Source organism: Maylandia zebra, linkage group LG5, assembly GCF_041146795.1.
Source record: "Maylandia zebra isolate NMK-2024a linkage group LG5, Mzebra_GT3a, whole genome shotgun sequence".
In the NCBI taxonomy this organism is placed as follows: Eukaryota; Metazoa; Chordata; class Actinopteri; order Cichliformes; family Cichlidae; genus Maylandia; species Maylandia zebra.
The window spans coordinates 23,309,556-23,324,518 of record NC_135171.1 but is presented as its reverse complement, the minus strand read 5'-3'; the positions used below and the strand labels follow the sequence as shown (position 1 = coordinate 23,324,518).

General features: G+C 38.3%; 2 protein-coding genes and 1 non-coding gene across 3 annotated transcripts; 1 reads left to right on the top strand and 2 right to left on the bottom strand.

Annotated features, from left to right (window-relative positions):
* The first annotated feature begins 1,021 nt into the window (after nt 1-1,021).
* ninj1 (ninjurin 1) lies at nt 1,022-10,265 on the top strand. The gene is made up of 3 exons (XM_004548478.3): nt 1,022-1,275; nt 5,157-5,394; nt 7,511-10,265. The coding sequence occupies exons 1-3, from the start codon at nt 1,219-1,221 to the stop codon at nt 7,651-7,653; spliced, it is 438 nt and encodes a 145-aa protein (XP_004548535.1). The 5' UTR covers nt 1,022-1,218; the 3' UTR covers nt 7,654-10,265.
* Nucleotide 10,266: 1 nt separating this feature from the next.
* Nucleotides 10,267-14,372, bottom strand: card19 (caspase recruitment domain family, member 19). Its single transcript, XM_004548477.4, has 6 exons — nt 14,302-14,372; nt 13,780-13,919; nt 12,714-12,870; nt 12,521-12,583; nt 12,200-12,265; nt 10,267-12,064 (listed from the first exon to the last, which is right to left on the bottom strand). Exons 1-6 carry the CDS (start codon nt 14,306-14,308, stop codon nt 11,955-11,957), a joined length of 543 nt encoding a protein of 180 aa, XP_004548534.2. The 5' UTR covers nt 14,309-14,372; the 3' UTR covers nt 10,267-11,954.
* Nucleotides 10,951-11,078, bottom strand: LOC111501489 (U6atac minor spliceosomal RNA). Its single transcript, XR_002721516.1, has one exon. It is a non-coding gene; the product is annotated as a U6atac minor spliceosomal RNA (small nuclear RNA).
* Nucleotides 14,373-14,963: the final 591 nt, after the last annotated feature.

Sequence of the window (14,963 nt, the reverse complement as noted above, 5' to 3'; positions counted from 1 at the left end):
CTTTGTGAGACAAAGATCACCAGGGTAACGCAGGGAGCAATGGGAATCAGTTGGTGGGTGGTTACAGGCGCTCTAAAGGCCCATAAAAACAATTATTAAACAGTCCTGTCATCCTCACTGTGCCTTATGTAGCACTCACACATCACCTAAAGTATGTTCGACATTTCAGCTGAAAGATCTGACTTGCTTTTTCGTACTTAATTTGATACTTGACTTGTAGTAGAAAGCAATCTTGTAAAACGTAATCATCATCCACTGGTGACAAATATATGATGCTATGACATCATGTAGTGGGTGGTTTAGGAACTGTTTATTCCTGGAGTTTTACATACATACATATATATATATATATATATATATATATATATATATATATATATTTTTTTTTTTTTTTCTTTTTCTTTTTTTTTTTTTTTCTTTTTCTTTTTTTTTTTACTTTGGTCGACTACAGGTAAAGTTATATCTAAGACAGTGTAGAACATTCAAAAACCAAAAAATAAAAATAGTTCACATGTCAAACGCTAATTTTTTAAATAAATTCTTTGTCTCTTTTCCTTATATAATCATATGAATTCAACTTGTTGTGCTCCACATATACGACTGGTCTCTCACAGGTTCTGTGCCCCACAGACTGACAGCCCAGGTATACAATGCTCTCCAACACCTCAAACTATTGTACCAGATTACGTTATTTATCCTTACATTTTATTGGCAGTTTGCACATCATTTACACTTTTTTACTTTTGTTTTGGTTCAAAAGAGAGTGAGCTCCTCTCAGTGGACAGCCTTGGATATAAATACAATGTGAGTGCAAAAAAGAGTCAGTTCATTTATTCCAATTCTGGTTTTTGTTTTAAGGGCAATACAGTGTTACCACACTAGATGGCAGTAAAGTCATTCTTCAACCGTCTGTCAGCGAATAAGTGTGACAATTATCCAAATAAAATTCCATTTATGTGTATTTGTTACTATAAGTGTGTCGTACTAACCCCATATATATAGTATAGTGATACCCAGCCCTCCTCGCAGTTCTGCTATCAGTCCCCCGCTTTTCTGAGGACAGCCGCCCTCATGTTTTAGGGGCGGTAGTCTGAAGCTATTCGTCCTTCTTCCTCACATATTCATTGTACAAGCCTGTAAGGACCGACTACAGCCGCGGCTTCCCAGAGACCCACGGCGGAGCTACATGAACATCCTCTTCGACAAACATTGACAATAATGGCTACTGAAAACTTCGAACTGACCGGCGATGCGGACAAAAACGGCGAGGCAGAGGTAAGGACTGCCAACAAATTCTTGTTTAGCAATATTAAGCCCCCACTAACATCCTGCTCAGGCTCAGCCAAGCGCACATTCCCACAGAAATAATTCCCAGTTTGTGGCAGTGTGGGATATTCCCGGTTTACACGGGGTTTCCCCCCATTTCTCTCATCTGTTCACTCCTCCTCATAATGTCGCTTGATGTAGACCAGAGTGACTGAACTTGTGTCATTCAAAGTATTAGACATGTAGTGAGCTAACTGTAGCCAGTTAGCTGGGGTTTGCTTTAATTTGCCTCAAATTCCAAGGCTAATTTGAACATTTTCTGACATTTTCCACTTGGTTTTGTGGTGTGAGAGAGAGCTCATCTGCTGTTGTCCAAAGGCTCAGTTTACTTCAGATGATACATGAGGACGGAGTTTAAGCATTGTTCTGTGGAGGATCAGGTGGATCAGGTGGACCAGCTCACCCAAAATCAGTGATAACATGTAACTAAGTGGTTTGTTCAAATAGTACACCTTTGACATGCCTTTGTGTCCGTAGTCTGAGATCAGTAGGAGCTTTATTTATATGAGATGTTTAGAGTTATCTATGACATTAAAGTAACAATGACATTTTGTGTTTTATCAAAACGTCCAAGGTGTCACTTGCATGAGAATACACTGCATGCTGACCTTAGCAGATGAGTGCAGTGGAAAGCTACAATAAAGTGTTGTGGGGTACACTGCTTATTCTGTGATAGTAGTCCACAGGAAAGACTCTGAAGTATGCAATGGGTAATCCAAACCCAAGGCAGAGAAACCCAGTCATTAATGATTGACAGGCTCATTTGAGTTGTATCAAAATTATTAGGTTACTTGATTAAGTGAATCTTATAATCAGTTTGTTACTACCACTATTAAATAGCTATTAGTTATGAATTTGATTAGTCATAATTTGAGTCGCATTAGTTGCATTCCCGATATGTCAGTAATAATTAAAAGTAATAATGATCAAGTCAGTGTGAGAGACATACACCAAGTTCTCACCTCAGAGTTCCTGTGCTCCTTAGACTGCGTAGTACATTCAGCTTGATTTAATATTAACCACAGACATTATATAAAACAGGAATGGCAGCCAAAGGTCACTCATTCCCATAGTAGTTTGGGTTATGGTGGCCTTTGGTTAGCTACACAATGAAAACCACATCACACATGAGCAACAGTCAAAGACTAAACGCAGTATTACAAGCTGATCATCCAGATTGCCCCATTAATGTTAGTGTTATGATTTCTAATCTTTACTAGTAATAGGCTTTCTTTTGATATGTAAAATAAAATAATACTGCTGATAGATGATGTGATCACATAAATAATGCAGCCCTGAGTCCAAAAAATTGAAACAGAGGAATTTTTTTTGCTCATTCTGTTTACCACTGTGTTGTCATAGCTCTTGTTGCAGCACAGTTGTTGGTAGATGTTGATAGAAAACCAAAAGCCAATTCAGAAGTACCTCAAAAAATTCTATCTGAAGATGGTTAAAGCTGTGGTTGTAAAAACACTTCCTGTCCTATAGAAACAGCTCTCTCTCTCTTGACCTCTGTAAAGACTTCCCTGCTGAGTTTGTGAGGTCAGTCCCTCGAGTTGGGTCAGAATGAGTTAAAAAGGTTGCTCATTGGCTAATGAGTTGTTAATCAGAAGTCATCACTCACCAGCCAGCGAGCATATATTGGATTTTTACATCACTATATATCAGTATTGATCTTAAAAATTGTAAATTGGTGTGGCCTTACTCTCTGACAATGTTTGAATCGAGGAAATCAGTTGTTGCACTAGAAAGCAAAGTATGTTCCCATTGCCCTTTTTACCCAACAGTTTGTTGTTTGACTCTTTTTGTTTTTTTGAGTAATGTGGGGTCAGGACATAATTCCTTTACTATAAACCCACGCTGCTGGAATGTGTTTGAAATTAGCAAGAATGCTGCTAGTGCAGTTTCATCTGAAGATCAGGGCCATTCAACTGTTTGTCAGATAGTACTGCAAGTGTCAAACAGAGACTAAAATATGCAGATGCTTTGATGATATTAATAACAATAATGGATTGCATTTATATAGCGCTTTTCGAGACCCTCAAAGCGCTTTACAATTCCACTATTCATTCACACACTGGTGGAGGTAAGCTACAGTTGTAGCCACAGCTGCCTTGGGGCAGACTGACAGAAGTGAGGCTGCCAAATCACACCATCTGGCCAACACCAGTAGGTGAAGTGTCTTGCCCAAGGACACAACGACCAAGACAGACAGAGCAAGGGATCAAACCGGTAACCTTCCGGTTACAAGATGAGCTTCCCGACCCCCTGAACCACGGTCGGCCGTAACCGTGGTTTCATTCATTAATGATATTTAATGGATGGAATCCCCAAAAGTTCTTTGCAGTTTTATATTTATGATAGGTGTTCTAACCGTTTTGGAAATAGGACTGTAATTAGTTGCCAGCCTACTTGTATCCCTTGAAGGAAGATGATTATCACATGTGGTGAACTATCTAGAAAACTTCAGCTAAAAATAGCAAAGACTAAACAAAGAAAAAGTAGCTCAGAGAGAGAGAGCACCAGTTAGGAGTTTAAGTATATAGTGAGTGAAAGCTGGTGACTCTCAATTCTACCTCATAAGTATCTTTTTCTCCCTCTGTGGCCTGGCAGGCTTTCATGGCTGCAGTCAGAGTCAGACCTCAGCCTATAATGTTGCCAACCGGTGCACACGGTTGGTGTTGTTGGGCAATTAAACTTCCACCCAGCTGAAACTTTGAGCAATTTGTATGAGAATCTCATTAGGAGAAACTGGGGTTTCACCAGTGACCATAGTTTCCTGTGACGAAAAGTTTTAATTTTTTTTTTTTTGTTAGTTCCAGTTAACTTGGAATAGAAACTGAAGATAACTACTACTTTTTTTTTCTCTTTTAGTGCTTTCTGTTCAGTATTGAATAAATAATCTTGAGTATCTCGCAGTAATCAAACATGTAACCCTGATAGTGGGATAAGTGTGGTGATTTCACCCTGTATGATGTCAAATGTATGCTCTAACAAATACTTATTCATGAGATGTTAATAAGCGTCTTCACTCACTTTCCCCTGTGTTTGGATAGAGGTCATTTTGGGGTTTTTGTGACCTGGTCACTTGGGAAAAAAAAGAAATAAGAGGATGTGTGTTATTTATGACATTTGGCCCAAATCCAACTCCTTCTCCTTCTACTTGATGAGAGTTGCTGTTCAGTTTAAAAAAAATACTTTCACTTCCATTAATATCGTCCACATCGCTTCTCAGGTTCAGCATGTGACATGTTGAAACAACACCCAGACATGGACAATGCACCATATTGCTAAAGACATTCAGTGAGATTTGAGAAGTCATGTGTTGACTAAAGCAGGCGATAAACAAACTCTGGGCTGTTTGTCTTACGTGAAGCTTAGTCAAAAAATATCCTGTTTCTGCTGCATTATTTTTGTCATTTATAGTTCGGAGCCGACGAAAGCTGAATACAAAAGAAAGTCATTCTTAATCATGACATGTTGTTCTAGGGAAACCAAAACTGTAAAGTGAGCCAGTTACATTTTGAAATAAATTCCATTATGATGGCAGCAGCAGAGGACTTCTCCCTCTTCTGTATATTAAAGTAACCTTGTAAATACCCCAGTTTATGCAACAGAACAAGATCGCTGTGCTTTTTAGTTAAATTGTGCAAAACAAGTACTACATTCAAGTGTGTTTATTGTGATTTAATTTAATAATTACTAAACCGGTAACTTACCTGAATGTATTAATGTTTTGAGCTTTATCGAGAGTAGAGCTGTTAAATGTGATTGTGTGTAATATTCACTGTCTTTGTTATACTTATGTTGGGGTTTGTGTTTGTGTTCAGACCCCGCGGTGGGGCCATGAGAGGCGGCTACAGAGATCCCTGAATATGAACCACTATGCCAATAAGAAGAGTGCAGCAGAAAGCATGTTGGATGTAGCTCTGCTCATGGCTAATGCCTCCCAGCTGAAGGCAGTGATGCAGCAAGGACCAAGCTTCACCTTTTACGTGCCCCTCATTATTCTCATTAGCATCTCTCTCACTCTGCAAATCCTAGTCGGAGTTCTGCTCATTTTCATAGGTAAGTCTGGAGGTTGTTGCCAGATTTCCATTTGCTTAACTTTGTTACAGTTTTCTTGGTATTTTTGGCTTGAAACCTTTAAAAAAATCAAAACATGAGCCTATAGAATTTTTTTTAATTCAGTGTAAACCATAATGTTATTATCTTTACTACTTTAATTTATAAAGTGATAAATAGGTATTATTCATAAATGTGTTCATAAATGCAATTTAAAAGTTGTTTTTTTCTAGTCGCTGTCTAGGGATGGGTATTGATAAGATTTTCACGATTCCGATTCCAGTTTCGATTCTGTTTAACGAGTCGATTCTTTATTGATTCTCTTATCGATTGCAAAAATGGCAAATATTCATTGTCAGCTATGTGAAGTCTAAGTTTAAAGCATGTACTATAACGTGAAGGAAGATTGTTAAGCCTTTTAACCAAAATTCTCAGCAAAATTCTCAACTTTAAAAGTAAGCAAAAGAATTTTAAAATTAATACGATATTTGACAGGAAGCCAGCGTAAATTTGCTAAAACTGGAGTGATGTGTTCATTCATTTTAACACCTGTTAAAAGACGGGCAGCAGCATTTTGGACTAACTGCAAGCGATGGAGAGATGAGTGTTGAAGACCCAAATAGAGAGAATTGCAGTAGTCTGTTGCGGACACTTGCTTCTCTAATTTAAAAGAGCTACCTGAAAACACTCCGAGATTCCTTACAGTTTGAGAAAGATGAGAAGCAAGAGGACCAAGGGTAGTTAGCTTAGTCAGTTAGCTTATCAAAAGGGACATGACTTCCAAAAACCATAACTTCAGTCTTATTTTCATTTAGTGTGAGAAAATTCTGAGTTAACCAGTCTTTAACATCATGTAGACAGTTTAGCAAAGCCTGCAGGGGGACAGAGACATCCAGATTCAAGGGAAAGTAAATTTGGATGTCATCAGCATAACAATGAAAGGAGATGTTGTATTTCCTAAAAATAGACCCCATGTATAGGGAGAACAGAATTGGACCCAAAACAGACCCCTGTGGCACACCACAACACAACGCAGAGGAAGAGGAGTATTGCCCAATAGTAACAGAAAAAGAACAACAACGTGTTCAAGTCTTGATAAAAGAATTTTATCATCAACTGTGTCAAAGGTGGCAGTCAAATCTAAAAGGACAAAAACAATAGAACAACCTGAGTCGACTGTTAAAAGATCATTAAAAACTCTTAAAAGCGCACTCTCAGTACAGTAATGTAAAAACAAAGAATTACCCGATTTTTTTTTTTTACCTGATTTTTGTTTCTAAGAAAAATGAGAGCCACATATGAGGATATTCGTTTAAAGAAGAATTTCGATAGAACAGTAGCAGTATAATGTCCTCGTAAGTGGATATCAGGCCCTTGTAGAGAAAAATTGAGTATTTTGGTCTAAATAACCCAAAATGTGATACCCCCATATGTGGACGCCAGGTCCTAGGAGGCTAACGCAGAAAAATTCACTGGCTCAAACTGCTGAAAAACAGCTGAGCATTTAGAAAGTGAATCTAGGTCTAACACTGCCTGTGAATGCAGGGACCTTAAAGCAGAGATTTTTTCAGTGAAATGTTTCAAAAAGTTTTCACAGTGCAAAGGAAGCTACACTAGGAACAGTGGCACAGGGGTTAACCACAGAATAAAAATATTAAAAAGAAATCTGGGCTTGTGACTACTGGTAGAAATTACACTGGATAGGAAAGCAGATTTTGCAGCTTTATCAGTTTTCTGATATTTTGTTAAGCGGTCATGCAGGATGCTTTTTCCATTTTCTCTCTGCACGTCGTGTCTGAGAGCACGGGTGGTTTCATTCAGCCAAGGTTGACGTGAAGATTTGGTGCATTTAGATAGCATGTATCACTTGATTATAAACAGACCCATAAACATTGCCTTGTTATGTAGTGTCTCACTGAAGGAAAGAACTAATTATACATCTGAGGGCAGCAGCTGTCGGCTAATTCATATCTTATCTTTCAGTATTGATGTGACAGAAAACGGTATTGCCCCCATGTGAGGAAATGAGGTAGTTCCTAGTGACTGTGCACAAACAGTAATGATGACTAATGTTTCCATTCCTCTATACTCACGATTATGTTTTTCTTCTTCTGTTTAGTTAAGTGGAATCTAAATGATGAAAGAAATCACTACAGATTGGACATCTTGGAGAATGTGACCACAGCTTTCGTCTTTATCATAGTGGTTATCAACGTCTTCATTACGGCCTTCGGTGTCCAGCAGCCCAGCTCGAGCGGTTGATTGTGTTTTAAATAGTTTTCAATCCCTACTGATCAATTTAGTAAAGGCAGGACATCCAGACAGGGAGAGACAAGACAAGATATTTATTCACCAAACTGGCTGGCATGCAGGTGTATTTGCTTTTCTGTAATTCAACCTATCAGGTCTCAGGAGAACCAGTGAACTCAGAGAATCAAGTTACATTATATTGTCTCCTGTGTGTGTGTGTGTTTCTGAGTAAAAGGAGTTCCTCAGACCATGGCCAGTCATGTAGGGGAGACCGGGGACAGTTGTAACATTTTTGACATTTCTGTCTGTAAATTGGAGCTCGTTGAAGGTAGTGGATTCAAAATGTAATGCAAAGTATTTACATGTCTCTGCTATTAAATAGTGCAGCTATTTTCTCTGCAGCACAATTACCCATTGCATGGTATGGCTTCAAACACGAAGAGTGAAATGTTACAATTAACCCCATAGTCTGGGTTAGTTGTAACATATCCTGGGGTAAAATGTAACACAATGAAATAAGGGTACTAACAAAACATTAACATGTAATCTTTGTTTATTCAACACATGAATGCACTTAGAGCCATTTATGTAGCTGTGTGTGTGTGTGTGTGACAGAATGCAGAAATCTAGCTTTTGAACATATTCCAACCCCCCAAAAAAGACAAATTATGGAATTTTCTGCAACTGAATATTTCATTCATTTTGGTTGGTCTTCCTTGAGTTTGGCCTCATTGGCTCAGTGGGCATTATAACCTACAACTCTTGCACCAATTTTGAACATAACAATGAAGCTGAAAAAATGTAGTTGTTCACCAGCATTGCAATTCCATTACTTTTTATCATACCTTGGTGTGGTTTGCAGAGTGCTTCAGAAAGATGAGGAAATCTGTTTCTTGCACCCATCCTGACTTATTTCCACTATCAATACTTCCTACTGGTCCATCTCTGACACAGAGGTCTGCATAATGTATGTGTTGGAACACAAACAGTGGAGGAATTGTGTTGCCAATGGCATTAACCGCATATACTAAAGCGACCAGTGAACCTCTCTCTGCTGATGTCGTTGCCCCAACTTGTTTAATATAAGTTAAAGTAATAGTGTGGTAAGTTGCAACATCTGCATTATTGTTACAACTGACCCAGACTCCTATAGCCATGAACTAGCTAACATTACAGCCAATGGCTAAAACATTAGCACTAAAGACCTACACAGAATATATCCCCATAGACATACAAATAACATAATTTAAGTTTGATGAGTTTAACTGCAAAGCAGATAATGCTATTACAAATTGAAATAAAATAGAAAAACTTACTTTTTGGCATACAAATTACTTTTTTTCATGTTAAACTGTCTGTGTTTGACAAAATGTGCTGATTTTTCACATGTGATAGCAGAACTGAATTGGGCATGCACAGGATGAGACACATCATTTGAAACTTAGCCCTGATTGGAGAAATTGGAAGTGTTACAACTGACCCACATTACAACTATCCCCAGTCTCCCCTACATGTGTTGATCAGTTCTTATTTCATGTGGCTATTAACTAGTCTGTTACCTCAGATCTTATAATGCTCAGGTTACTGATGCAAATAAGTAATTGTCTGTATGCAGAAAACAAACATCAGGAGCAATAGTCACAATCACTGTGAAGGTTTCCCAAACAACAGCTAAAGAAGACCACCTGCTTTTATTTTGAAGTTCTTAAACAGGTTAGTATGCCACAGTTACTACCACAGAATCCAAAGAAAATTAACAATGGTGAGTGCATCATGATTCATTCTGTCTTGCTGCTGTAAGAGGTGTTATATGTGTAACAGCTTTACCATTCTAATAATGTTTACAGTGGGCCTTAACTGCTTTATTTTTTAAAGAGCTATGCAAAATCTGTCTAAAGAAAATTTCAACCTCCTAGCATACACCAGCTCATTGTTGACCCACCTATGGTTAAGAGTTTTTGGTTTGGTTAATGTCCACCACGTTTCTTGGTCGTGGCTCAAAAGTTGGGAGGTCGCCTTGCAATCGGAAGGTTGCTGGTTCGAGCCCCGGCTTGGACAGTCTCAGTCGTTGTGTCCTTGGGCACGACACTTCACCCGTTGCCTACTGGTGGTGGTCAGAGGGCCCGGTGGCGCCAGTGTCCGGCAGCCTCGCCTCTGTCAGTGCGCCCCAGTGGTGGCTGTGGCTACAATGTAGCTTGCCATCACCAGTGTGTGAATGGGTGGGTGACTGGATGTGTAAAGCGCTTTGGGGTCCTTAAGGACTAGTAAAGCGCTATACAAATACAGGCCATTTACCATTTTTATAGAATTTTCACCTGAATGGGAAACCCCAAATGAACCAAAAAGAAATGTATTACACCTCATCAACGGTGGTTGAAATAAAACCAAACCCTAACTCATGATGGATTACCGGTGACCTGGTGGATGTTAACAGGTTAAACTTTTTTCCTTGCTTTACGAATTAGTTTGTTTTTCTGTTTGTTTATTGTGAATTATATGGTTACTTTTAGACTTTTTTAAATGCATTTTTAAGGATCACTGTCTTTATCCTTTAATAATCTCCTGTTACACACTGCCTATTTTTAAACAATTTGTTATACAAAATAAAACTACATAACCATCAAGTTGAGTGTTTTTTTGTTGTTACTGGTTTATTGTGCGAAGACAAGTCAGTTTTACAAAATAGCATCCCCACATGTAAGGCACAGGACACACAAATCATGACAAACTGGCTTTATGTTAACTAATTTTCACCACAAGTCAAATTTTTATGTTTAGAGGTTGTTGATTACAAGGCACAAACACAAAAATAATTTAAACTACAATTTGCCACAATATTAGCATCTGACATCCTGAGAATTAACCTTCAAACCATGAAGAAGGTTTAAGCACCATTACTAGTATATCTTGTGTGCGTTTTTACAGAAAATACTATGAAGTTGTATTTGTTTCAACATTTGGTGCAAGTTAATTTATTGCTAGACAGTATTTAAAATAGGCAGGAGAGGCACAGTATGAACAACAAGACAAAAATATCCATACTATATGATACAATATGGATTTATAACTGTAGCAAACTAAATGTAACTACTTCAGTGAGAAGTTTGACGCCGGGTTTTCAGTGCATTCAGTGGTAAGCCAAACGAGGACATTAACAAACATTAACGTCCTGCTCGAAACAGCGGAAGCAAAGAGTATGATAGATTTCCGTTCTTCAGCTGCTCGGTGGAAAAACAGGGCGCGGTAAGTGACACAGAGTCAGCTAAACAGTAACGGGGAAGGTCAAGGAACGGTTAAAAACAATTTAAAAAAAAAACATGGTTAGAGATGCCACGAAGTAGGTGGCAATGCCTTAACCGTATGTGTGTTGCAGGCCACTAGGGCCAATTCCATCCTTGTCAAGGGGAGTGCTAACCTTCTCTCCTTTCATACAACACAACCTCCCTAAAGCAGGACGTCGTCATATATACCCGCGAGGACACAGCTTGGTTTCACTCACGGTGTCACTTCCAAACTTTAGTCTAATTGAAAAGGTCGAATATTTGTGGTTTTCTTCAAACGAGTGGTTCACTATTTATGTCTTCTCTGTTTTCAGTTACATTCGATATTTATGTTTTCAATTGGTTGCAACTCTACCCACACTGCACTGCGGTAGGAAGCCGTCCCCGCATTGGTAGATGCAGTCACGTGATTGTAACATTCGCTATAAAGACATTTAAAGCATTACTTTTATGGATTTGGCTTGCCCCATGTGGCACTGGGTTGTTCACACGTTTAATATCCTTTTTGTATTGTGAGAGGCGGAATTTGGGGAAGTTCTTATGAAACAGACGTAAATTTAGTGATGTAGCTCCTCTTTTAACCACAAGATGGCAGCTAGGGGCTGTTCTTGACCTAACTGAAGAGCTTAAAACTAGTTCTTAAAAAAAAAATAAATAAATAAATTGTTCTTAACAAATCATAGATTAAAGTCAAGAACCACCCCATTATTTAGTTTTCAAATTTCTCAGTTTGAAAAAAGTAATGAAGTTGGATGTTAGGGAAAAAAAGTTTTAAACTAGTTTTGTGGAAGCATTCCACAGCACAAATCCTCCATTTCATTTCCCTACACCAGTTTTAACCTCAACTGTATTAATCCCTCAAAACCATTTAAATGGGATACTTTCAATTGCGAAGTACCAAATGCAAACAAGCAAAATAAGCGTATATATCATTTGCACTGTGTACACGATTACCTTAAAACCCTTGAAAATATATAGTGTGTTGTGCTTTGGTAAAAGCAGCAAGAGCAGAACAACTGAAGAAGACTCCCTTTACTTTATGAGGCTTTCCTCAGTGTACCATATAAGAACTTCTTGAGCTTTTCTTTTCAGTCCAAGAGCAGCCATCCCAAGTGCCCGGCTTCCTCCAGTCACTTTAGCTTCTACACAATAAGAAAGAAATAAAAATTACCTCTGGAAAAGTGAAAATTGTTTTCACACTATTAAAATGAGCATTTATATAATCCTGACAATATAAAATGAAGTCATGTGAAAAATTTGGGAGAAAAAAAGTTTACCACTGTAGTAATAGAAGAAAGCCATTCCCACTACAAAAGTGAAACAGCCCATAAAGAAGAGGGGACCTGCAAAACAGGAAGCACATAAAAAATTAGGCATCATGTCAGTGCTAAATAATTAGACAAGTTTTGCCTTGAATAGTTTTGTCACAGTTTTGAAAGTTATTTTTTAAACATGTGTAAAGCCCTCATAGCTTAAAAGCAGCATCACTGTTTATGTTTTATAGTTTTGTTTCTTAGTTATATACATAAATAAATTACACTGTATATTACATGGCACACACGCTGGCACTAATTCTTTACTCTCCCTCCAAATCTTACCTCTGTCATTAAAAGCATGTCTCTGTTTGATGACCTGTGGAAGTTTGAGCGGATCCAAGGAATCTGGAAGCAGGATGGAATAAAATGTAAAATATGCCTACATATATAACCACAATTACTCCCCATAACCTCCAAAAAAACTGATATGTATGAAAGTGGTATGATATGAGTATAAGCCATTTCAGAGACGAACCTCTGAGGTGAAGCCTTGTAGGCAAACTGTAGTAGACCTCCTCAACATGCAAGTGAAGCGCCCTGTAAAATTCCCTGCATGCTTCCTCTCCTTTCCCTTGTAGGTGTGTCAAGAGCTCACCCAGTCGAACACTTGTGGGTACATCCAAGTTTCGGAACTGGACAACAGTTAACAACAGATATTATTTGTTAATCTTACACTGAAATCATTCACTATGGTGTTTTAACCTCAAGATTTTCAGAACCGTGAATGCTTTCCAGGTGTCTGTATAGGAATATTTTCACTTGAAGCGATGGGACATAAATAAATACATTTATTACTGGAATTTAAACTAGTTTATGTAAGCGTGCCTGCTGAAATACAATGTTAAAGGCACCTGACGATGCTTGAGCATTTTAATTTTATGCAGCTTCACGCTTTTCTTTCTTTACTCCTGCTATCCTGTTGACTATGGTTCCATTTTCAGAATGAGGTTCTGAAAATCTGCAATCACTACAATTATAACAACTCTCCAAACCCACTTTTTCTTCTTCTTTTTAAACCACAGACCTGACAACTTTCCTATTACTGAACATGAACAAAAAACATCCGTTATTGTGATGTATTTCCAATCAGCGCACACTTTAATGATCTTTGAACACAGCAGCTTTAACCAGACATTAACACCTCCACGTATATATCACAGTAAGGAAAGATGAAACTGTGATACAGGTATGCAGATGTTTCTATAGTGGTTTTGGTCTGGGTTTCTAGATTGCTACACCCCTAGCAACCACTGCATAAACCATAGCAGCTACCATAAACAGCTATAGCGAAACCAAATGCTGCATGCAAGTGATCAAACTAGTAATAACAGCATAGTTTATACAGCTTGTGAGCTCATGGCCATTCTGTTGCTGTTTGACTGGTTTTATTATGCACTTGCAACTACACTAATAAACACCGCAGTGTATTTCTAGAGCAGTACAACTTCGATTTTTTTAACATTGTTTTACTTGAATGTTATTCCGTTGCACCACTGTCAGTATGCCACAGAGACAGTAAAAGGCTGCTGAGGAGGACTCACTTTGGTTGCCTCCTTGTCAGTGAGGATCTGCGGGTAGATTCTGTTGAGCTGCAGGATGAGTTTATCCACGACTTCTGTGTCCAGTCTCGGGTCATGTTTGAGGAAGGTGCTGTCCTCTGTGAGCTGCTCACAAAAACTGTCTGTCGGTGTAAACGGAGGCGTTAAACCCATTCGTTATATGGGCAGTTGTTTGTCAACAGGCTAGCATTTTTCTTTGGAAGGGTACGTAAGTAGGCAGTGGTTTACTCATAGAAAAGAAACGTTAAAGCCAGTTATTTTTTCTCTCTCGAAACTTTAGCAAGAGTGGAGTATGAGGCGTGGCGAAGTTAAGAAACTTCAAAGTCCCGAACATGACTTGGAATGAGACGTTACATTATCTTTGGCAAAGCGCAAACTTCAGCTTGCCACTGCTGTCGTAATATTGGTCACTCCAAGCTAATCGGGTCATATTATAGCAAAACTGAGGGCTAGATAATGTAGAATAAGCGTTATTTGTTATTTTAGGTAAAGAAATACACAAACCTCCCATTGCAGAGTCCCCCTGTGCCCTCTGTTGGACACGCCCGCTGACGTCATGCCGCCGGCAGGGATGGGCTTACGTCAACGTCTCCCATTAAGGAAAAAGAACCTTTTTCAGCGCAAAGACTTTATACAATGCAGCTTTTGCTGTAACTAATTAGAACTGTAACAACTTTATTTGGATCTATTTGTATCATAATTGATGTATATTTTTTATGTCTATACACATAAGTGCAAAATGAGAGCTCTATGTAAAACCACCTAGTTTCACTTAATGTTAATAGCGTAAATAATGTTGCTAATGTTAGATGTGATATAGTCCATCACTGACCAATGAGTCATTCAAGCATAAAATGGGTATCCGAACTCAAGGGAGGAAGCAGCATTGTGTTTACACTAACATGTCAAATAACCAATTTTAAATAGTATTTTCAGGTACTTTGCTACTAGCTGGAAAAACACGTTTTTTTTCCATTTCTTTTAATAAATATAAGAAAAATGCAGAAGATAACATAGTTTGACAACCACAAAATACCATTTTGCACCAACATGTGATTCCCACAGAGCTATTAGCTTATTAAATCTGAGGAAGCTGGGCAAAGTGAGGAAAAACTATTTACAGCAGATGAACAGTATCTTGAAGTCATGTCCTTAGGAATTTGGGA